Source organism: Castor canadensis, chromosome 7, assembly GCF_047511655.1.
Source record: "Castor canadensis chromosome 7, mCasCan1.hap1v2, whole genome shotgun sequence".
In the NCBI taxonomy this organism is placed as follows: Eukaryota; Metazoa; Chordata; class Mammalia; order Rodentia; family Castoridae; genus Castor; species Castor canadensis.
In genome coordinates this window covers 25799571-25822552 of record NC_133392.1, presented here as the reverse complement: position 1 = coordinate 25822552, position 22982 = coordinate 25799571, and the positions used below count along the sequence as shown (strand labels likewise).

Below are 22982 nucleotides of genomic sequence, written 5' to 3'. Positions count from 1 at the left end.
GTTTTATGTTACTTAACTTATGCCATTGGTTAATAACATAAAAAAAGAAACTTGCATCTTCTGTGAGAAATGGCTCTGTTATAAAAAAGACAAAATTAATTAGCAATAGAATAGAATAATCATTACAGAAAGTGTATGAAGCTAAGAAACCTAACATCAACTTAGAACTACCTGTTCAACTGTAATGGTGGATACCTATCACTATACATTTGTCAAAATCCATAGAATATACAACATAAAGAGTAAACTTTAGTATAAACTATGGATTTTAGTTAATAATAACATATCTGTCAACTTACAAGTGCTCTAAAAAATAAAGTCCATTAATTTTAAACAGAAAAAAAAATCATATGTATATATTACGCAACTAACATATAGTGTATAGAAAAGCTTGTTGCTGCCTTAAAACTCCTGAATTAAAAAACAGGAGTACATCTTGAAACATTTTTCAGTATTTTTTAACATAGAAGAATGGTATATCTACAAAAAGATATACAAACCATCTATGTACAGCTCAGTGAATGGCCACAAAGTGAACATACCCACATAACCACCATCCAGGGGAAGACCTAAAACATTACCTATGCCTCAGAAATCCCACTTGCCAGAGACTTTCAACACCACAAATTAATTTTGTCTGAGTTTGAAATTAGTAAGAGTCATGTAGTGTGTGTATTTTTTTGTGTCTGGCTCCTTTCCCACATTGTATTAAGGAAATTCAATAATGTTTGGTGAAATTTATTCTTATTACTCTACAGTTTTCCACTATATGAACATATTAAATTTTATATATTCTATATTGATGTCATTTGTTTCAGACTGTCTATTGAAAAATGTGGCTACACACATTCCTGCCCATGTTTTTTGTTAGCCATGTATACAAAATTGCTGCTGGATGTATACCTACTGGAGCACTTGCTGAAAAAGAAAATATCTATGTGTTTAGCTTTAGCAAATGAGGTTATGTTTTCCATAGCAGTTGTACCATTTTCCACTACCATTGGTAGTGCGTGAAAGTTCCAGTTGCTCTATACCCACACTAACACTGAAATGCTCAGACTTTTTCACTTTCACTGTTTTGGTGGCTGTATGGTGCTATCTCACCGTGGTTTTAGTTTGAATTTCCCTGATTACTAATGAAGCTTCCTGATTTTCATATTTATGGCCATGTAGATACCTTCTTTTGTGAAGCACCTATTCAAATCTCTTGGGGATGTAACTCAGTGGCAGAGCACTTGCCTAGTGTGCTGAAGGCCCTGGGTGTGATCCCCAGCACCACAAGAAAAAAAGAAAAAGACAAAAAGCAAAGAATCAGCTTAAAAAAAAGATAATTCTTTCTCCCATTTCTTTGCAGTGCCACCCTTCTCATAAATGAAGTTTCTCTGCACATGTGAGTATGTTTCTGGACTCCATTGTCCACTGGTACTCATTTATTCTCCTTGTTCCAACTCTACACTGCTTAGATGTTAAGTCACCTAGTGGAGTTCATTAGTCCCCCTTGTTTTTCTTTGTCAAGACATCTTGGCAGTTATTGAGTCTTTGTGTTTCCAGTTAAACCTCAGAGTTAGCCTACCAATTACACACACACATACACACACAAACATACATGCACCTTCCAAGAGTTTTTTCACATTGAGATTTCACAAAATCCGCATATCACTTGAGGGAAATTAATATCTTTAAAATATAGTGTCTTCCAATTCATGAGCCCTTTCCTTGTGTCCATTTATTTAGGTCTAGGATTTCTTGGAACAATGTTTTATAGTTTTATGTATTTGATAGTTTATACTTTAGAAATATACGGTTTATGTCTTTATAGTTTGTCTATCTGCATAGACATTTTATATGTTTTTATAACATATAAAATATGTTTTTATATTTTATAGGGTTTTTGTTTTGTTTTGAGGTGTGGTTTCATTGTATTGCCCAGGCTGGACTCAAATTTCTGAGCTTAAGGATTCCATTTGCCTTAGCTTCTTGAGTAGCTTGGGCTACAGGCTTATGCTACTGCACCTGGCCAGTGTTTGATGTGTTTGAAATTACTGAAAATTTCATTTCGATTACAAGTTTAATAGATTACTTACTATATTGTCTTTGTATATACTAAATTTGTATTCGTGTTAATTTCAGTAACTTGCATATAGATTCTGTTTTTTATATACTCAATCATTTCTTCTGCATATGGTGAGTTTTTTTCTTCTAATCCTTATATATTTATTTCTTTTTTTTCCCTTATCATACTCTGGCCCTTTCATATAATGACAAATAGAAGTGATAGTAATGAGAATCCTTCGTATTTTTAACTTTAAAGGAAAAATTTTCAACAATTCACCATTATATTTTTTCATAGGTTTTAAAAATTAAATCCTTTATCAGATAACAAGTTTCCTCCAATTACTAATTTCACTTTTTTCTTTCTTTTCACTGTCTTAACCTCCCAATCCTAATTTTTGTTTGTCTGAGACAGGTTCTCACTATGTAGCCAAGCTAGCCTCCAACTCTCCATCCTTTTGCCTCAGCCTCCTGAGTGCTGGGATTACAGATGAGCACTACTTCACCTGGCTCTAATTTGCTCTTTTGAAAAGCATGAATGAATGCTAAATTCTATTAATGTTTTTTTATTAACCATCTATTTGGATGGTCATGAAACTTTCATTCTGTTAATATGTTAAGTTGATTATGTAATGCTAAACCAGTTTTGCGCTCCTGTAATAAACTCAGTTTGGTAATTCTTTTTATACATTTTGAGATTTGGTTACTTTGTTTATTTAGGAGTAAAGAATGTTAACATTCTAATTCTTTAAGTTCAGAGTTGATAGAGTGCAAGAAAAGATTGTGTGGATGTAAGGATTTGTTTGTGGTATATTTAGCAATACCAGGACTCAGTGCCTACAATGAGAAATAAGAATTTTCCAGGAGATTTTTCCAAGAGGGCTCTGAATTCTCCTTATTAAAAAGTAAAGCTCAAGGGGTGAAACGCTTGAGCAAGAGGCCCTGAGTTCAAACCCTAGTTTTGCCAAAATAAATAATAACAAAGTAAAGCTAACCATGAGGCTTTTCTTATAAATCTAGCTGTGATGTGGGCACAGAGGCCCTAGGAAAGGGGATTGTTATTTCTGTTTTTTGTTAGCATATCAGATTCACTTCACGGCAATAAAGCCAGCAATGAAGACAAACAGTTAAATAATTTAGAAAATACAAATTAAATATAAAATTATGATAGTTTCTTGAATGTGAACCATAACTTGCAAAAATGAGACTTGGCTTAAAGTGTTATGTTCATCCAGGCCCTCAGCGGGTGTGATCACCTAGAAAAGTCACACTTGGGTCCTCAAACATACCATGTTCTTTCTTTAAGCCTTTCCGAATGTGGCTGAATATTGCGATTGCCTAACTCCTTTCCTTCCACACCTGTGAATAAGCATGGAAGATGTGGAAGGAAAAGGACGAAGAAGTAACACTGAACCCTCCCATGAAATGAGGGCTGCCCAAGGCTATTTGACAGATGGGTACTTATCAACCCCTAGACATGTTGTAGACTCACCTTTTTATCAGAACAAGCAATGGACAAGTTACCCTGAGTCTGAGACAATTTCTGAGAGGAAGATGAGTCAGAATTAATCACTTGTGTTTCCCAAAGTTTGAGCAGCTACCTGTTCAGTCATGAGCTTTAGTCAGTTGGGTTCTATTCTTTTTTTACTTTCTGAAATTTTCTTTTATTAGCATAATGTACTTTGATCAAATGAGCCCTTTCTATTACTCTTTCTTTCTTTCTTTTTCATTTATTCACATGTGCATACATTGTTTGGGTCATTTCTCCCCCCTGCCCCTGGCCCCCTCCTCGCTTCCAGGCGGAACCTGTTCTTCCCTTTTCTCTAATTTTGTTGAAGACATCAGCATAATAAGGAAGACAAAGCATGTTTGCCAGTTGAGTTAAGGGTAGCTATACAGAGAGATTCCTAGCATTGCTTCCATGTACAAATGTATTACAACCCAAGTTGATTCATCTCTAACTGACCTTTTCACTACTTCTTGATCCCCTTCTCATGTTGACCTCTGTTGCTTTAAGGTTTCTGTATTAGTTCCTCTGCAGTGGGGACATCAAACGCTTTCATGTTGTGGGTTTTCTACCTATCCCCATACCTCCCATGTTTTCTCTTCCCTTGTCATGTGACCCAAGTCCAACAACATTGCTGTATTTTCCCTAGATCTAAAATCCTCATATGAAGGAGAACATATGATTTTTGGTCTTCTGAACCTGGCTAACCTCCCTCACTCAGAATGATGTTTTCTAGTTCCATCCATTTACTTACGAATGATAGGATTTCATTCTTTATGGCTGAGTAAAATTCCATTGTGTGTAAATACCACATTTTCTTGATCCATACGTTAGTAGTAGGGCATCTTGGTTGTTTCCATAACTTGGCTATTGTGAGTAGTGCTACAATAAACATGGGTGTGCAGGTGCCTTTGGAGTAGCCTGTATTGCATTCCTTTGGGTATATCCCCAGGAGTGGGATTGCTGGATCATATGGCAGATCTATGTTTAGATTTTTAAGAAGCCTCTAAATTTTTTTCCAGAGTAGTTGCACTAGCTTGCATTCCCACCCGCAGTGTACGAGGGTTCCTTTTTCCGCACATCCTTGCCAACATCTATTGTTGGTAGTGTTTTTGATGATGGCTATTTTTTTTTTTGATCAAGAGATTCTTTATTGCTGGGTGGGAGAGGGAGAGAGCCAAGCTGATGATGGCTATTCTAACAGGGGTGAGGTGGAATCTTAGTGTGGTTTTGATTTGCATTTCCTTTATGGCTAGAGATGGTGAGCATTTTTTTCATGTGTTTTTTGGCCATTTGAATTTCTTCTTTTGAGAAAGATCTGTTTACTTCAGCTGCCTATTTCTTTACTGGTTCATTGATTTTGGGAGAGTTTAGTTTCTTAAGTTCCCTGTATATTCTGGTTATCAGTCCTTTGTCTGATGTGTAGCTGGCAAATATTTTCTTCCAGTCTGTGGGTGGTCTCTTCAGTTTAGAGACCATTTTTTTTGCTGAGCAGAAGCTTTTTAATTTTATGAAGTCCCATTTGTCCATTCTTTCTCTTAGTTGCTGGGCTGCTGGGGTTCTATTGGGGAAGTCTTTGCTTATACCTATTATTTCCAGAGTGTTTCCTGCTCCTTCCTGTACTAACTTCAGCGTTTCAGGTCTAATATTAAGGTCTTTGATCCATTTTGAGTTGATACTAGTACAGGGTGATAAATATGGATCTAGTTTTAGTTTCTTGCAGATGGATAACCACTTTTCCTAGCAACATTTGTTGAAGAGGCTATCTTTTCTCCATCATATATTTTTGGCATCTTTGTCAAAAATAAGGTGGGCATAGCTGTGTGAATTCATATCTGGGTCCTCTGTTCTGTTCCACTGATCTTCATGTCTGTTTTTGTGCCAGTACCATGCTGTTTTTATTGCTACTGCTTTGTAATATAGTTTTAAGTCGGGTGTTGTAATACCTCCAGCATTGCTCTTTTTGCTGAGTACTGCCTTGGCTATTCACAGTCTCTTGTGTTTCCAAATGAACTTTAGGGTGGATTTTACAATCTCTGTGATGAAAGTCATTGGGACTTTGATGGGAATTGCATTAAATATGTAGATTGTTTTGGTAGTATTGCCATTTTTACTATGTTGATTCTACTAATCCATGAGCATGGGAGATCTTTTCATCTTCTGTAGTCTTCCTCCATCTCTTTCTTCAGGGGTTTGTAGTTCTCCTTGTAGAGGTCATTCACATCCTTTGTTAAGTTTAATCCTAGGTATTTGATTTTTTTTTTTGAGGCTATTGTAAATGAAATTGTTTCCATATATTCCTTCTCAGTTTGTTCATTGTTGGTGTATAGAAAAGCTAATGATTTTTTGTAAGTTGATTTTTTATCCTGCCATCATGCTATAGCTGTTTATGATATCTAGGAGTTTTTGGGTAGAGTTTTTTGGGTCTTTAAGGTATAGGATCATATTGTCTGCAAATAGGGATATTTTGACCATTTCTTTACCTATTTGTATTCCTTTTATTTCTTCTTCTTGCCTTATTGCTCTGGCTAGGAATTCTAGTACTATGTTGAATAAGAGTGGGAATAGGGGCATTTTTGTCTCGTTCCTGATTTTAGGGGAAATGGTTTCAGTTTTTCACCATTAATTATGATGTTGGCTCTAGGTTTGTCATATATAGTCTTTACAATGTTAAGGTACTTTCCTTCTATTCCTAGTTTTCTTAGAGTTTTCATAATGAAGTGGTGTTGGATCTTATCAAAGGCTTTTTCTGCATCTATTAGATGATCAAGTGATTTTTGTCTTTGCTTCTATTAATGTGCTGTATTACATTTATAGATTTGCATATGTTGAACCACCCCTGCATCCCTGGGATGAAGCTGACTTGGTCAAGGTGGATGATCTTTCTGATGTGTTGTTGGATTTGGTTTGCCATTATTTTATTGAGGATTTTTGCATCCATGCTCATTAAGGAAATTGGCCTACAGTTCTACTTTTTGAGGGTGTCTTTGTTTGGTTTTGGGATAAGAGTAATATTTGCTTCATAAAATGAGTTAGGCAGTGTTCTTTCCCCTTCTATTTCATGGAACAGTTTAAGGAGGGTTGGTATTAAGTTCTTCTTTAAACGTCTGATAGAATTCAGCAGAGAATCCATCAGATCCTGGACTTTTCTTTTTTGGGAGGCCTGGCCTGCCGGTGAGTGGTGGCCTGGCTGTTCTGCAGGGCAGAGGCCTGGCAGGCCCGCAGGGCGGAGGCCCGGCTAACCGCAGCGGCCCACTTCTTCTTTCAGTGTATTGTGGCATGGAGAAGGCTTCCATGGGCCAGGGGTTCAGGGTGCTGAAGTTTCATCTCTCCCTTGTGCTTTACCTCAGCCAAGTGTGTCTCTAGCATCTCAGCAAAGTCCCTGATTCATGGAGCTCATGCAGTCTGCGTCTGTGTCCATGTTGCTGTTTTGGACCCTCCCATTACTCTTTCTTGATCTCCATTTCTCCTTGCCCCTCTTTTAAAGACAGTTTTTAGTGGGCTTCATTATGCAGTGAACTTTAATGATATTCCCCACCCTGTCCCCCCAACAGCACAACAATCCCCTTTCATGATAATTTCCTATGATTGTAATGGGTAAAGCTCTGGGGATGGATGGTGGAGATGGTTACGTAATAATGTGACTGTGTTTAATGTCACAGAACTATAAACTTAAAAACCATTAAAATGGTAATTTTTCACTTTGTATATATTACGACTTTACCCATTATACAATAATTCTCATTCCCTCACCTCTAGTACCTAGTAATCACTAACCTACTTTCTGTTTCTACAGATTTCTTTACTCTAGATTCCTCAGATAAAGTGGAATCATATTTATCTTTTTGTGCCTGGCTTATGTCACTTAGCATAAGATTTTCAAGGTTCATCCATGTAGCAACATGTGTCAGAATATCATTCCTTTTTAAGGTTAAGTAATATTTCATGGTATGTATATACTGCATTTTTAAAATCCATTTATCTGCTAAACCAGGCATGTGGAACATACTTGTAATCCTAGAACTCAGGAGGCTAAGGCAGGAAGGTCACCAAGTTTTGCACTAGCCTGGGCTACATAGTAAGACCCTGTCTCAGAAACCAAAATAAAGGCTCAAGCCTATAATCCTAACTACTTGGAAGGCCGAAATCAGAAAGATCATGATTCCAGGCTAGCCCGGGCAAAAGAAGTTTGTGAGACCCCATCTCAACAGAAAAAAGCTGAGCCTGGTGGAATGTGCCTATCACCATAGCAACACCAGGAATGTAGAATAGGAGGATCATGGTGCAGGACAGCTGGGCAAAAGAGCAACACCCTTCCTCCAATATGACAAAAAGGGCTGGGGGTGTAGCTCAAGTGGTAGAACACTTGCTTAGCAAGTTAAAACCCCTGAGTCCAAACCCCAGTACCACCAAAAAGGGGAGGGAAGAGAGGTCATTAAAGAAAAATTCTGTGTATGCCAGTTTTTCCCCAGGACTGGCCCTGATTAAATCTATGTGATAAATATTGATGTTCAGTTTGTAAACTCCTAAAAAGTACATTTACTTTCCCATCTATAATACCTAATACATCTTCATAATATTATCATGCTTGTTATTTCTATAGGAAGTTTTACCTGTAACTTCATTTAATTCTCTGATGGAAATTGTTAATTTTAGGTGGGCCTAAATGAACCCAAACTGGAATTGCAGAAACTCAGAGCAGGAAAAACATCACAATTCATAGAGGAGAAAACAGAGTTGTGTTGAACTTGCCAAAGCTCCACAGCTAAGGCCTGAACTCAGTAAGGACTTCAGATCTCTATTTGTTCCTATGCCACGCTGCAGACATATAGGCACTAATGATGTTGTAAACATCGTCAAGTGTCATTTGTATTCACCAAAACTTATATTCAAGCAAAACTCTCTGACAATTTCCCAATGTTCTTTGATTTAAACTGACAACCCATGATTATTGCGTATTTAGAATAGATTTAAAAACCCTCACCTTCCCCAGGTGCCACTGCAGCCCATGTCATCCCCAATTCACTGCATACAGAAACAAAAATCAACAAAGGTGGGAGGTCTAGAATGCAAAAGAAAACTCAAGTAAGTACAATCTGTGGCTTTATAGCCTTATCCATTCAAAATATTCCCTACTATCAAATATGGCTTATTGAACATATAAAGTATAACCAGCTTGAAGCTGATTATTATAATATTCTACAAGTCTTAAGAAAGTATACATTCATCTACAGTGCATGCTTATAGATATATTAATCAGATAATCTTGATCTTCCAAAATCCTTTTCATTCAATTGTATCAAAAGGCCTTAGAACATGAATATGCATTCCTCATTAAGGAAGAAATCATGACTTTCCCAGAATTTAGCCCAAGGTAAATGTACCTAGGATCTGTGTTGCTTGGTCTACTGTTTATACCTCAATATACAGGTTGAATATGCAGAATAACTCATAGTATGGAGTAAACAAGTCTCGTAGTCAGTAACTTGTTATGAAAATAGTGTTTTAGAACATGAATTATTCTGCTTAAGGTCAAGAAACATGGCATAAAGACAGTTTCCTCCCCTCTCTCTCCTCTTGCCTCCTCATTTCTTTTCTGTCCTTGTGCATAATTCTTACTAGAAAATGTTTGAAGACTCATGAGGACTTACTTCAGTTATGAACTTAGTGGTCTGTGAATATGTCCTGTTGTCTCAATTGAGCTGTTACTGATTGGAAAGTGATGGATTTGAAAGGTTGGCCTTGACACCTACTAACTAGTATGCAAATATTTAATTTCAGGTTCCTCAGTACTCTCATTAGTCTATATGATTCTTAGCTGTATCTTTCAAACTTGTAATAACACGCCATTTTTCACTCATCAAAATCCAGTCACTTTGGATACTGACTCACTGTACCTGAATTTAGTTTAGCTTCCCTGAATTTCCTTTTCTGAAGTGAATTCTTTTTCTTGTATTTGTTTTGGAGACTCAATCCTATTCTAAGGAAGGAAAAATTCTGTCTGATTGTGAATAACAGTAAGACTGATTTTTTTTCAAACTGTAAAAATGGAAAAGTATTCATAGCAGACAGGGTGGTATTGGTCAGGAAAATTGGTTGATTGATTCTGAAAACTAGTGACTGAAAATAAATTGTCTGTTTCTGGAGATAATTGTTGAAATGAGATAAAGTTAGCTTGACATCTCTTAAAAACCTATGGAAAATAGTTCTGAGTGAAAATATTATGAACTGGTGAAACTGCTTTTTTATTTCTCCTCTCATTTTCCCTCTCCCTTTCTCTTTAAGAAAATAAGAACATCTTGCCAAAGATTCAAATTCATTCCTTTTGGGGCAGCTTAATTGCACAAGCTTTATGCTAATTATTGTTGTGTTACAGATTTGGCAGTTTTACAAAAATCTTAAACTTGTACATACAGGTTCAAAACACTATTTCAATGGACCAGAGTTAAGCTAGGAAGGCATTTCAGACAACACCAACCTGTAGTAATGCTTGCCTTTTTCCCCCTTAAACCTAGGAATAGCTTATAATTTATAGTTTCATAGGAATTTGCTTAACAAATGTGGATGTGATTAGTTGTTGCCCTCCGAAACCCGAACCTAGGATGTCTACAAATGACAAACTTCCAAAAGCCTGCAAACACCATCCGTGTTGGTGGGTGCTATGCTTACACTTGGCATGAATTCTATTTGCAGCAGACCTTCAGCAACATAGAGGCTGCATTTTTCAACAGCTAGAATTCATGGAGGGGCATGATTCATAAGCCATAACAGAGCATAAGGAAGAGAGTAAAGAGCATACAGAGAGATATTAACCCATTGTTCCTATGCACTCAAGGGAGTTAGAAGAGTTGCTTCAGTAACCTCTCTCTTGATTTAAAAAAAGGGTTGAAGTACCTTGACTCAGAGACAGGTACATATAGCAAATGAAAAATGAGATGATGTGGGTACTTGATTGATGGTATTATAATAATAACCACAGTGGCACATAAGGGAAATTTGGGGAGGAAAGGAGAGTTGAGTTAAAGGTTTATATTGTTGAAGGAAAAATACTATTTTTCTTAATCTTGTGCTAACAGAGTCAAAATAGTGTGCAAAGTCTTGGAGGATCATGGAAGGTGAATGGAGTCATATTCTGTGCTTCTTTTCCAAGATACTATCTATGGCAAAGATATATTTTTGCTATCAAAAAACAGTGATAGCACTTTGCAACTGAGGCTTACCAGCATCATCATTAAACTTCACACTTTACTTAATGGTAGTCAGAGGTGTAATGGAGGTGGAGTGCCAGATAATGTTGATGTCACTTTCAAGTGGCATGGTTTGGACACAGAGTGGGGAATGAGGGCCCTGGGCACAATCTTTGAGGTGGAAGATAGTTCAATGAAGAGGTGACTTTGCTCAAGCCACCTCCTCACCTCTCATCAGCCTCTGCCACTTCTTCTCCCTGAGGATACAGACTTTTTGGCCAAGGGTTCTGCACTCACAGTGTTTGGCACTGCTTGTAAAGGTTGATGGTAGAAACATTTCTCATGGGCTTTGGCAGTGGAAGCCTGTTTTTTTCCCCTGATTGGTAGGGTGGTGGGAAAGGAATTAAGTTTCAGTTTAGATCTTAGATCCTGAAGCAGGCCAGAAAATTTCTGGTTAGGCTAAATCTACATATTTGATCTACTACTATATTTATATCATTGTTTGTTAAGGGGTGGAAGAATGAAGACAGTAATATCCTAGAACATGATATAATGGTGTCTTAACTCCTTATTTTCCTGGCACTATTAGAAACCTTCGCTCCTCTATCTATAAAAATCTTCAAGAAAAAAATCTCATATCCTCAGGACTGAGACAGTGATAAGAGGCAAGGCAAAGGTAGACTACTGAGGTTGATGTGCTTACCGGCACTTCAAACAGATTTCAACACTTGAAATTATCATGGGGGTTGTTATCTCTCAAACTTCAAGGTGGTTAAAGATGATTACAAGACAAGTTCTGTTGCTTAAGGATTTGCTGACATCTAATGCCTTTTTTCTTCAAATGAATGCGAAAGTGACATTTGTAATAAAGGATCTGAGAATGTGGCCCTGAGCAATGCTTTTATTCTTAATACTTTTTCACAATCTAACTCCTATGCCACTGTCCCACCCACCCACATAGTCCACCTCCTCTCACCATTATTAATCTAACCTGAATTACTCTTTTCTTCTCAAGGGAACACACCCTGTAATAGCAGTGAATCATAGACATTCTTGCTTCTCTAGTCTTTAATGGACTTGACAAAATGCCAAATTTGATAGAATAAAAGGACAGGAACTTCAGGTGAAGGGAGCTCTTTTGTTTTGTGTTCAGTGCATTATTCTGAATGTTAGCTATCAGATAAATTTTCTAGTTGACCCTCCCCATATCTCTACATTCTATGTAACTATTCTACTCAGTGAGGCAATCTCTTGGGAATGCTTAAAAACTTAATTTAGCAGCACTTTCATCCTGGGGATAAAAATAGGATCCTTTCTTAGTTAAATCGACTAAAGAATATTAAGCCACAAAGGTCCCCTTTGATAACAAAGTCTTCAACAGTCTCTACAAGTAAATTAATTACAGATTTTAGAATTCCAGATGAGCTATTTTGGCAACAAAGAATGAAACAGAAATAAGTTTTTCAATTATTCCCAAAGAGAAAGTTATGAAATGATGGAGCAACAACAAAAAATCTATACCATGGACAGGTCTATAAGATGCAAATGGAATTCATGGTAAGAGAAACCTAAACAAGATTTTTAAAAGGTGATATTCAGCTTATGTACAAATAAGAAAAATGTCATAGGAAATATTATAACTCATTTAAGAAAATTTAGTGAGTTTTTCTCCTGAGTGTTATAAATCTGTGTTGTTTAATTTGTCCTAATGGATATTATAAATAAAAATCCTCACCCAATTGGATTTTAATCCTACTTTCAAAAGAGTTTATATCTTTTTTTAAAAAATACCTTAGGTACTAGCTATGATATCTACCAGAGACACATTTTTTTGGTCAATACAAAAATATCTATGAAATGGAATTTAGAATATCTTGAGATTATTGTTAAGGTTTAAAAATAATGCTAGAGCTAAGAATTTTAAAAATAAATAAATCTAAACTGAAAATTTTAATTGTGGCTAGGAAGGGTGCTATTCACTATTATTTTCTTGCCATTGAAATAGAATAATAAATTTTAAATCTCATAAAGATTTTTAGTAGTCCTATGTCATCGTCTTACCAACAATTATCATAGACGAGAACAGAAAAAACATGTCACCACTCCCTAATGAACAACAAAGGACCAACAGTAGCCTTGGGTATTGAAGAAATTTAAACACACACAGAAAGCCTGAGTTAGGCTGGTATTAATTACTATTATCACTGAATTATAGTACTTATTTTGTTCTCTATGGTAGGGTCTGGAGTCTTTCCTCTCTGATTCATCAGTGTTTTGCCATGCCTGAAAAGTTTTGTATGAAACATACAACATCCTGCATCAGAAGCATCAAATAGATATCCAGTCAATAAGACATGGAAATGGTAGGGTGTCTTCTTTGTTTTTTTTTTTTTTGTTTTGTTTTGTTTTGTTTGGTGGGGTTGGGGTTTGAACTCAGGGTCTTGTGCTTGCAAAGCAGGCTTTCTATCGCTGTGCCACACCTCCAGTCCATTTTGTTCTGTCTATTTTGAAGATGGAGTTTTGCTAACTATTTGTCTGGGCTGGCCTTGAACCATAATCCTCCTGATCTCAGCCTCCCAAATAGCTAGGATTAAACGCACCAGCCACCAGCACCTGGCTGTTTCTTAGGCTTTATCTGAGTACATGGAAATTATAGAGGCTATTTTTCAATTTTTAGTATTTTTGCAATGGTGGGGATCAAACCAGGGCCTCATGAGTGATAGGCAAGCATTATACCAAGAGTGACTTTCCCAGCCCTATAGGGGTTATCTATATTATAGATCTTTTACCCTAAAGTAAGAATAGAACAAGAGTATGTAACAAGAGTAAGTAAAATATGGTATGTAACAAGAGTGAGTAAAATATAAACTTAAATATGGCAAGATCATTAAATCCTAACAATGCACAGATGTCAGAAATGTAGGTCAACAAAAGCACATTTCTGAAATACAGGTTTTTCTAAGTATTTGTTCTGAAGTTCTTTGAAAATCTGGCCAAACAATCCCATATTAATATATCAGTTTACATAAAAAGCAAGTCAGAACATTTGCAAGGCAAGATGTTGTTTTCCTTCATGTAGCCAGTAAAAACACAGCTCTAAGCTTAGGTTGTAATGATAAAAGGATTGAGGGAGCAGCTGATTTTAGGAACTCATAAAAACAACTCACCTTTATGCCTGGAGGTATAAAGAATGTACAGAGTCTGTATTGTACTTCTGGTGTCAGGACAAATCATTCTGCTTTTTTCAGTGTGATTAACTCATGCCAGGGAATAAGTAAAGGAAAAAAAAAAAAGCTGTTCAGGTTGTGATCTGTGGGCTGGTGAGGTGAATAACACCTGTATCATAAAATCATGAATTCTGACTTTGACTTTGTAAATTCCTTGAGGCTAATTTATATAACTTTTAAAAAATTTTAGGAGTGGAATACGTATTAATTCTATGTAGAGGCTCCAAGTTTCTGCTTTAAATTGTGTGGGATTTTACAGATCATAGCATCATTTAAAAAAAAAATCTGTGTTGGGGGAGAGATAAGGGATAAATGCGTATATGATACATTCCTTTAAATCAGTTAGGGAATGGGGAATATACCTAAATATGTAAACCATCTGCTGAATGCTTCCTAGACACCTGGCATTGTTCTAGCTGCCTCATGAGTTCTCACTTAACTCTCCAGTCTTTAAGAGTGGACACTGTTATTCCATTTTACAGTGGAGGAAACTGAGACACACGGACACTACATTCCAAAGCAGGTATGTCAGGACTTGGACCTAGGCAATTCGATTTCAACATTTATGTCCCTAATCACTACATTGGTTATCTTCAGGTTCTGTGTTTATACCTGATTGCTTAGGACTCAAGTTCTTTCCTTCTGGCTACTTCTAAGCTATTATGGTTAGATATTAGTAAGGAGACAGTGTCACGGTTTAAAATGGCCTTTCAACGTGAGCCACCGGTTCCCGGCAAGTTTGGGTAGCTTTGGGATGCAGACTGACCTCAAGCGTAGCAAGTAAAAAAGTGCAAAGGTGTGTGAAGATTATTGGAGGATGGGGCACTTATCTATTAAAAAGTCAACTGTTCAGGTGAAGGGTTGAGCTACCAGGTGTTCAGTTGATTTCCTCTACCCCTTGGGCTCTTTCAATACAACCACTATTTTGTTCATTATTATTTGTAGAAAGATGTTACATACTTGACTGCATCATGATAAATTAGTATCCGTTTGGCTAGTTTAAGTACAATCGATTAAAATACTGGTTTTACGAAAAAATCAATAAAATGAAATGGCCTCTCAATAAAGAGGATTGAAAACACCGGCCCCTAAAATTTCCCAACTTCCCGGTGACTCAGAAGTTACTCAACTGCCTTTCCCCAAACCCAGCGCTCCACCCGTCAGTGCGCTTTGCCGTTGCCTAGCAACAGAACGGGCAACACCGGAAGTGGTGAGTTTTTAGGGTGAGGATGCTGCGGCTGGGGGGGTTCGGCCTGGGCAGTGTCTGTCTCAAACATCTCACTTCGGGACCAAACCAAACTCATTTAGCGATTGTTCTGCTTCCCGCACTGCGCCACAACACATCTCCTCAGGCTACATTTGTTCTCAGACTTAACTGAAAAAATGTGAAGCCAAGCTAAGGGACCTGAATTTTGAGGATACAGTCCAGAATTTAGGGGCGCGTCCGCCAGGCTTGCGGCAGTAAAGAAAGCTAGAGATTAGCGCCACTGAATGTTCGGGGCTCTTGGAGAGGCCTGCAACCTCTCTGACTCTCAGCAGGCTGCTCTTTTGTGATCTCTCCTTTGGAGCGTTTACAAGCTGCAGATTGGGCAGGCCGCCAGCTGTGCGGCTTTCGGTCCCGCCACGTCTGAGGAAAGCCTTTGCTGTGGTGAGCGCGCAGACCAGACTGACGGGAGCCAGGAGAATGGGGCGGAGACGGGGGGGGTTATGGTCATGTGTGCTTCACGGACGCTCAAAAACAAGGAAACCGGAAGAGAAGGCGGTTGACGGAGACAGAAGGGAAGGGAAGGCGCGAGCGGAAGCGCGCCCCCCTCAGGATCCATCGGTCTTTCGGAAGCTCGAGCCCCGCCCACCCCCGACGCCGTCAGAGGCTCGCGGCCGCGCGCCCGCAGCCCCGTCACACTCGAGCGCTGGGCGGAGCAGAGCCGCGCGCGCTAGCCAATCCTGCTAATCATGCATCTCGGTCACCTCCTCCCCGTGTAGCCCCGCCCTGATTCCGCTCCCTCTGGCAGACGCTCGCGACCGCGCGCGCGCAGTCTAGCCCCTCTTCGGGCGCTAGGCGAGGCAGAGCCGCGCGAGACAGTTAATTTAGCCAATCATGGGTGTCTCCGCCTCCCCTGCGGCCCCGCCCCTGGGCCGGAGCAGGTTTAAGGCCGCAGCTGCGCGCGCTTTGTGTACGTGCTGGGCATGGCGGAGGGAGCTCGTGTGCGTGCGAGCTAGGGGACGTCTCCGCGTTCGCGGGTCTGCTTTGGGGTAGGCCAGAGCTCCCTTTCCGCGGTGCGGAAAATCGACCTCACCTCAGGCCTGGAGGCTTTGCCCGGCTGGTGGGCTTTCCTGCAGTGTGTTGGGGGGTTTGCCCTGGTCAAGTTGATCCCGCGTTGAAGGAAGCAGCCTCAGTGGACTCCTTCAGTGTCCGTGCGGTACCTAAAACAAAACCGGGTGGGGTGGCGTCGAGTAGCTCCGCTTCAGGCCCGGAGCGAAACTGGTTCGAGTCACACCTTTTGGGATTTAGGAAGCCTGACAGTCACTTTTCAGTCAAGGTTTCTGCTGCATCCCCTTTAGTTCCGAAGCTATTGTAATTAAAGAATTTTTGACTAAAGTTGCCCTTCTCCACAGTGCAGATTTTGTAGATATTTTGAGAGCAAAAAGCCAAGGAGAGTGAGATACTATGATTAGTTTGTCATGGAAAACACCCCGAACTTGTGTGGGAAGATAAAGAATACTCAAAGAGAAGGAGAATGAACTGTGTCCGGTGGCGCACACCTCTTATCCCAGCTACTTAGGAGGCAGAGATCAGCAGGACCACGGATTGAAGCCAGCCAGGGAAAATAGTTCTGGAGACCCCATCTCCAAAAATCCTTCATAAAAATAGGGCTGGTGGAGTGGCTCAAGGTGAAGGCCATGAGTTCAAGCCCCAGTACCGAAAAAACAAAATTACAGCCAGGTGTAGTAGAAGAAATTGCTGGCTTTCTTGATACCTTGCACATTAGTGAAAATGTGTTTGATAAAAATGGAGGGTTGTGTAGAGGTATAGTTAATTTGATCCATTTTATAATTACTTTTTCTTTTTTAGACATTAATAAAGACTACCTTATCAAGATGGAATATCCATCAGACTCAGCCGTGATTTTCCCTGGCACTCCTCAGGCCTGTGGGAATCCACCATCTCCCTATACAAACAGCTCACGGAAGCAAGTATGAAAATCTTGGTTCTTCAGTGAATCCATTCTGTTTCAAAATACTGTGACAGTGGTGGTTTTAAGTAGACTAAAGAGTGTTAACATATGTAACATCTCCCCTTGCCAGATTTTCATCTTGAATCCGTAACATTTAGTTTCACATCAGGTTATTGTGACACTGCAAATGGAGGAATTTTGAATCTACAATATGATCCTTATGAAGGTCTTTTCTTTAATCTGTAATTCTGAGGCACCTGGCATGGGGCCAGGCACATTCTAGTTGCTGAACAAATGTCCCTGATACCGGGATAAGTGTCTCAGCACTGTTTTAGAAGGATGTTAACTTTGCTAAAGGAAAAAGGAAAAACTAATGGAGTGTCTACAAATTAAATACATTTTGTGATACTTACTTTAGTTATAAGACAGAAAGCTATCTAGTGGTACCTATTATAGAAATGTAAGGCCTTTTAAATTTTACATCAAGAATGTTTTTCTTGATTAGTATTTTTTTAATGTTTTGTGTCCTTTACAGCCTATGAGTGCAACACTTAGAGAAAGATTAAGGAAAACAAGATCTTCATTTAATTCCTATTGCAGTGTGGTGAAACGTCTTAAAGTAGAGAATGAAGAAAATGATCAGATCCTTTCAGAAAAAACAGCATCTTCAACAGAAGAAAACTGTGTGGAATTTCAAGAAAGTCTTCAACACATAGACAGTGAATCTGAAGAAAGTATGTTCTTGAAAAATATCATCAAGGATATCAGTGCATGTGAATCTAAGTCACTTGATACTGGGTCATACAGTACTCTCCAAAATGATTTTGTGAATGAGAGTCCTAAACAAGGATTAAAGGAAGAAAGAGCAAAATTGGTGCAGCAGATTCAGGAGAAGGAAGACCTTCTTCGGAGGCTAAAACTAGTCAAAATGTATAGATCAAAGGTGAGAAGAATTTTACAACCATTGCATTATTTTTACATAAATTATAGAAAAGTAACTTCAAAAATAAGCTATAAATTTATTTCATAATAAACAGTAAGTCAAATATCCAGAAATCTGGCTTCCAACAACTTTTTTCTTTTTGGTGGCACTGGGGTTTGAACTCAGGGCCTCACACTTGGTAAGCAGGTGCTTTTACCACTTGAGCCACTCTTCCAGCCCTTTTTTGTGTGTGTTGTGTATTTTTGAGATAAGATCTTTTAATCTATTTGCCCAGGGTGGCTTTGAACCAGGATCCTGCTAATGTCTGCCTCCTGAGTAGCTAGAATTACAGGCATGAGCCACCAGTGCCTGGCCCAACAACTTGAGCTGAAATGTAAGTCATAGATTTATAATTCAGTAGTAGAAGCCTGTCAAAACCAGGTAAAACTTAAGGAAACCTAAGCTTTTATTTAATACTCACTTGAAGCTTTCTTTGCAGTTCCTAGTCTGTAGTAAAGCTAAAGTATTAAATGTTCGATGTAATTACAATGGAAACAGAAGTGGCAGATGACAATGAATAAGGTGAATATTACATCTTATTTTTGGGCCTGGCACTGGTGGCTTATGCCTGTAATCCTAGCTACTCAAGGCAGACATCAGGAGGATTGCAGTTCAAAGCAGCTCCAGGCAAATAGTTCCAGAAACGCTGACTTGAAAATTCCCAACACAGAAAACAGGGCTGGTGGAGTGGCTCAAGTGGCAGAGAGCCTGCCTGGCAAGTGTGAGGCCCTGAGTTCAAACTCCAGTACCACCAAAGGAAAAAAAGTACTTTTAGTAAATGATCTTATGTCTCTTCCAAATAATTAAAATGTCTTAAGCATTTTATTTGGAAAAAATACATATATTAGATTTTAACCCATGTAGGTTAAATTAAATAGAACTTGTGTGCCTGGAAGGAGATAACCTCTTTTAATAACTCATGCCTATGTAAATAGCTCATTGTTCCCCAGAAACGTGAAATAAATGATGGAATGGCATATCTCATTTGCTGTCTAGAACTTCTAATTAGAAGTTTTCTAAATATGACTGACTTATGAAGACATTGAATGTTGAAAATATTTTTAATATTTAATAGAAGTTTTGGATTCATAGTAAAACTTGAGGGGAAGGTACAACTTAGTGTCATATTTTAAATGTATAGTTGTAATATAAAAAGTAGATTTTTAAAACCTATATTACTGCTTTTTTTACATAGTTTTGCCCTATTTAATGGTTTGATTTCTCTCTGAAGGATAAGGCTGGTCCAGAGCTTGGACCAAACAAAATAGCCATAGAACTCACGTTGAGTGACATTCTATTTATAACCATCCTACATTTTTCCTAGGTAGAAGTCCCATTCATCTTTTGGGATGTTAGCTTGCTAACTTTAACCCTACGCATCAACTGGTTAGAAGCTTTGATGATGTAAGGTAAAATAGCATGACTATCCTTATTGACATACATTCATGTTTTTTAAACTTTCTTCTGTTTCAGAATGACCTGTCACAGTTACAGTTATTAATAAAGAAGTGGCGAAACGGCAGCCAGCTATTACTTTATGAATTGCAGTCAGCTATGTCTGAAGAGAACAAGAAACTAAGCCTTAGTCAATTGATCGACCACTACGGGTTAGATGATAAATTGCTACGTTATAACAGAACTGAAGAAGAATTTTTAGGTGTTTGATTCAGTTTTTTTTTTTCCCCAGAATATCTTCTTTTGTTTGTTTTTAGTTTTTCAGTACTGGGGATTGAATTCAGACCCTTGAATGCTTTCTACCACTGAGTCACATCCTTAGTGCCTTTCCAGAATATCTTTGAAAACTTAATGAGAAATTAATTAGCACATTTTTAAAGGAAGAATGAAAGCCAGCTCAGAGGAAGGTGTCTTTTTTTTTTTTTTTCTGGAAGGTGTCTTGATGAAAATTAAATTAGGATACTCTAATATATCAACTAAATTCTAAAGTGGAATTTAGTATTTTAGATAGATTTGCCAAAGAAAAATTGGTATTTAAAGAAATAAGGAAAAATTTAAATCATGTTTGAAAGGCAATTTGGACAATCCTGGAAATCAGTTGTAGTATACTCTTTTGCTTTTGGGGCAAAAGGTTTTATTTTCAGTGTTAAATAGTCCAGTCTGGCAAATGTCTAAACCTAAACTGGTCTAAAGATGCCTGCCTCTTATAAGTTTATGAATCTCATTTCACCCATTTACCACAACATTCCATCTACTATCTCTCAGGTAATTAAACTCATGTCCAAAATTATGTTCTTTTTTTCAAATTTGTTTCTCATTCATTTAGTGAAATGACTAGCTGTTTCTCAGGAAACTACATACTCTCATTTCCCACATTAAGGGATGATAGCTTACAAAGTCCTTCACATTCCTCTACCACTTCATTTGTGAAATTAACTGGGAGGATCTATTCAGTTCATAATGACCCTCTCAGCCAGAAACATACTTGCTACCAAGTTACATAATTGGACCTGTCATCCTGGCAGTGTAGCTGGCCTAGTCCCTAAGAATTTAGAGTGAACTCAGGGAAAGAAGACCCATCTCTGTGGCTGGAGCTGTTTATGTAAGCTTGGAACCAGCAGAGCCTGTTTCCCTTCAAGTGGTGTGCAGAAAAAGGTAGAGATACGATGGAGAATTTTGTGGATCTATGGCTTCCTTGTTCTAGTTGCTAGTCATTCCTGAGGACTTCTGGAATTTCTGCTTCCGTACCCTTTCAAGGACTAAAACTGCTTAGTTAGAAAAAGAAAAGTATTTCCTTACTAGTTGGTAAACAGCCACTACTCTGAGCCTGCCCCCAAAAGTACCCCACTCAGCCCAGTCCCTCTTCTTAGTCTAACAGACTTTTTATTTATCATTTTTACATTAACTCACGTGTATACATTGTTTGGGCCACCTATCCCTACCCCAACAAACTCTTTTTTTTTTTTTTTCATTTTTCTTTTATTATTCATATGTGCATACAAGGCTTGGTTCATTTCTCCCCCCTGCCCCCACCCCCTCCCTTACCACCCACTCCGCCCCAACAAACTCTTAATGTTTGACATAGTACGGAACCCCAGGGACCTGATCTTCCCTGCTATTAGTGCCTATGCCAATAACCTCCCATCCCCCCACACAGACACATAATTTCTACTTCTAGTCACTGCCATTGCTATTAGCATTTGTGAGTCCAAGAAGACTGGACCAGGCCTCACATCTGGGATTTCTAGATGGGCACCTCTGGGGACCTGTGCTGTTCTGGTGCCTACCACCCAGGCTCCATTACTGCTGCTTAGCCAGGGGATCATCAACCCCTGGTGGTGTGTTGACATTCTGGTAGATAAATGTGTGGTACCTATCTAGATCTTGGAGGTTATGGCTGCCCACTCCTGGCAGGCACATCCTCTGGACTCATCCTGGGATGAGTCCAGTGGGACTCTGTTTCTGGGAGAATTGGGGGCACGGAAATGGGATTTCCAGGCATTGACATGCAGCATAGATAAGGATTCAACAAGCACAATAGGTACTTAGGAGGTAGTTCATCAGGGTGAGTGGGATTTATGGGGTATAGTGCAGGGACTGAGGATGCCCTGTGTAGTCCTTTTTAGCATTTCTGTTGAATTTTACCTCCATTTAATAGGATGCATTTATTGAAAAACCATTGAATACCATATTTTTATTTATATTTAAAAAAAGACATCTGTATTCCCAGAAAAGAAAAAAACAAACCAAGTCTAGTACATCCAAGGTTGACACAAACAAAGAGAATAGAGAGCTTCTGGAATCCCATGTTAAATATAAAATATTTGTATCCTTCATTCTCTGAGGTCCACACAGTTCCTGTTTCAGAGATATTAGGGATTTTTACCAATGTTACTTCCCTGCTGAATCACCCAACTACTACTATAGGAGTCATTCTAGTGCTAAGGGGGTGAGGAAGTCAACCAAATAATGTGTGTGGTTCTATCAAATCTAAAAGTTTTTTCTAAATGGGGGGCTTTATAATAGCTCTCTTGCTTTACCTGAACCAGTGACTATTGCATAACGTATTGTGGATTAAAATTAACGTTTAGTTTATAAATTGCCGAACAGTGAGGCATTGACATCACTTAAAATGATTCCAGTGAAATCACCTTGGATGCAGCAGTCCACAGGCTGTGGAAGGACAAAGAAGTTTCCTGCCAGTAAATCTTGTTACATAATTATCATCATCTACATGAGTAGGATAATAAACTATGTCTTGGAAATAAGAAAGCACTTTTTTTCCCCTGTTTGCTACCCCCTATTGGGTAGAGCACAAAATTGAGCTGTGCTAAATAAGAAATGAAGATTATATATTTAAAATAAGTCATAATTTACGAATGATTTAAGGCTTGGAAAAAGTAAACAGTTTACTTTGTTCTTATTGATGGAACAGAAATTAACCTTCAAAATTTTGCTCATTTTTAAATGAATAAATCTTGAGTACTTTCTGGCTTTATTGAATAACAACAACAAGTTCTGGTATATTACACATTCATGTAAGGCAAAAATTGGTATACTCATTAAGACTAAAATGAACAACTTGCTGTTTAAAACATGCAATTAAGAGGTGACTCTACTTACATTTCCTGATATAAAGAAAAAAGCAATCGTTTTACTCAAATGATTTCTCAAAGGATTGGTTTGGCCTGTGTTTACTGCTAGCATTTTACATTTGAACAAGAGCAGGAAATGTTCTCATCCTTAACCTTTCAACTTCAGCCTGTAGTATTGAAATCTGCTCAGCTTGTTGTTTTGAAATATTTGTTAACTTCTGTTGTTGCATCATGTTTTCATATTTCTCTTTGGCAATCTTTTCGCAAGTCAGCATAGACCCTACCAGAAATTAAGAAGGAA

At 38.3% G+C, this 22982-nt stretch overlaps 2 protein-coding genes across 11 annotated transcripts in view; one reads left to right on the top strand and one right to left on the bottom strand.

Annotated features, from left to right (window-relative positions):
* Positions 1-15596: 15596 nt before the first annotated feature.
* On the top strand, positions 15597-20376 carry Sfr1 (SWI5 dependent homologous recombination repair protein 1). 7 transcript variants are annotated; one of them, XM_074078366.1, is made up of 4 exons: positions 15597-15621; positions 17047-17168; positions 17685-18092; positions 19605-20376. In XM_074078366.1, exons 2-4 carry the CDS (start codon positions 17073-17075, stop codon positions 19794-19796), a joined length of 696 nt encoding a protein of 231 aa, XP_073934467.1. In that variant the 5' UTR covers positions 15597-15621; positions 17047-17072; the 3' UTR covers positions 19797-20376. The 7 variants fall into 7 exon arrangements, with proteins under 7 accessions (XP_073934467.1, XP_020017399.2, XP_073934464.1 ...); XM_020161810.2 differs by lacking the exon at positions 15597-15621 and adding an exon at positions 16121-16226; XM_074078363.1 differs by lacking the exon at positions 15597-15621 and adding an exon at positions 16123-16147.
* Positions 20377-21656: 1280 nt separating this feature from the next.
* Positions 21657-22982, bottom strand: part of Cfap43 (cilia and flagella associated protein 43) — a 99508-nt gene continuing 98182 nt past the window's right edge. For all 4 annotated transcript variants that reach the window (XM_074078358.1, XM_074078361.1, XM_074078360.1 and 1 more), the window contains one exon: positions 21657-22961. In XM_074078358.1, the coding sequence (XP_073934459.1) occupies positions 22795-22961 (167 nt within the window). In that variant the 3' untranslated portion in view covers positions 21657-22794. The remainder of the gene's footprint in view (positions 22962-22982) is intronic.

Bases quoted from the DNA above. Each gene is read 5' to 3' on its own strand.
- Sfr1 (XM_074078366.1), top strand. From the start codon at position 17,073: ATGGAATATCCATCAGACTCAGCCGTGATTTTCCCTGGCACTCCTCAG. The intron at 17,169-17,684 runs GTATGAAAATCT...TGTCCTTTACAG, and splicing joins CAAACAGCTCACGGAAGCAA to CCTATGAGTGCAACACTTAG. The intron at 18,093-19,604 runs GTGAGAAGAATT...CTTCTGTTTCAG, and splicing joins TCAAAATGTATAGATCAAAG to AATGACCTGTCACAGTTACA.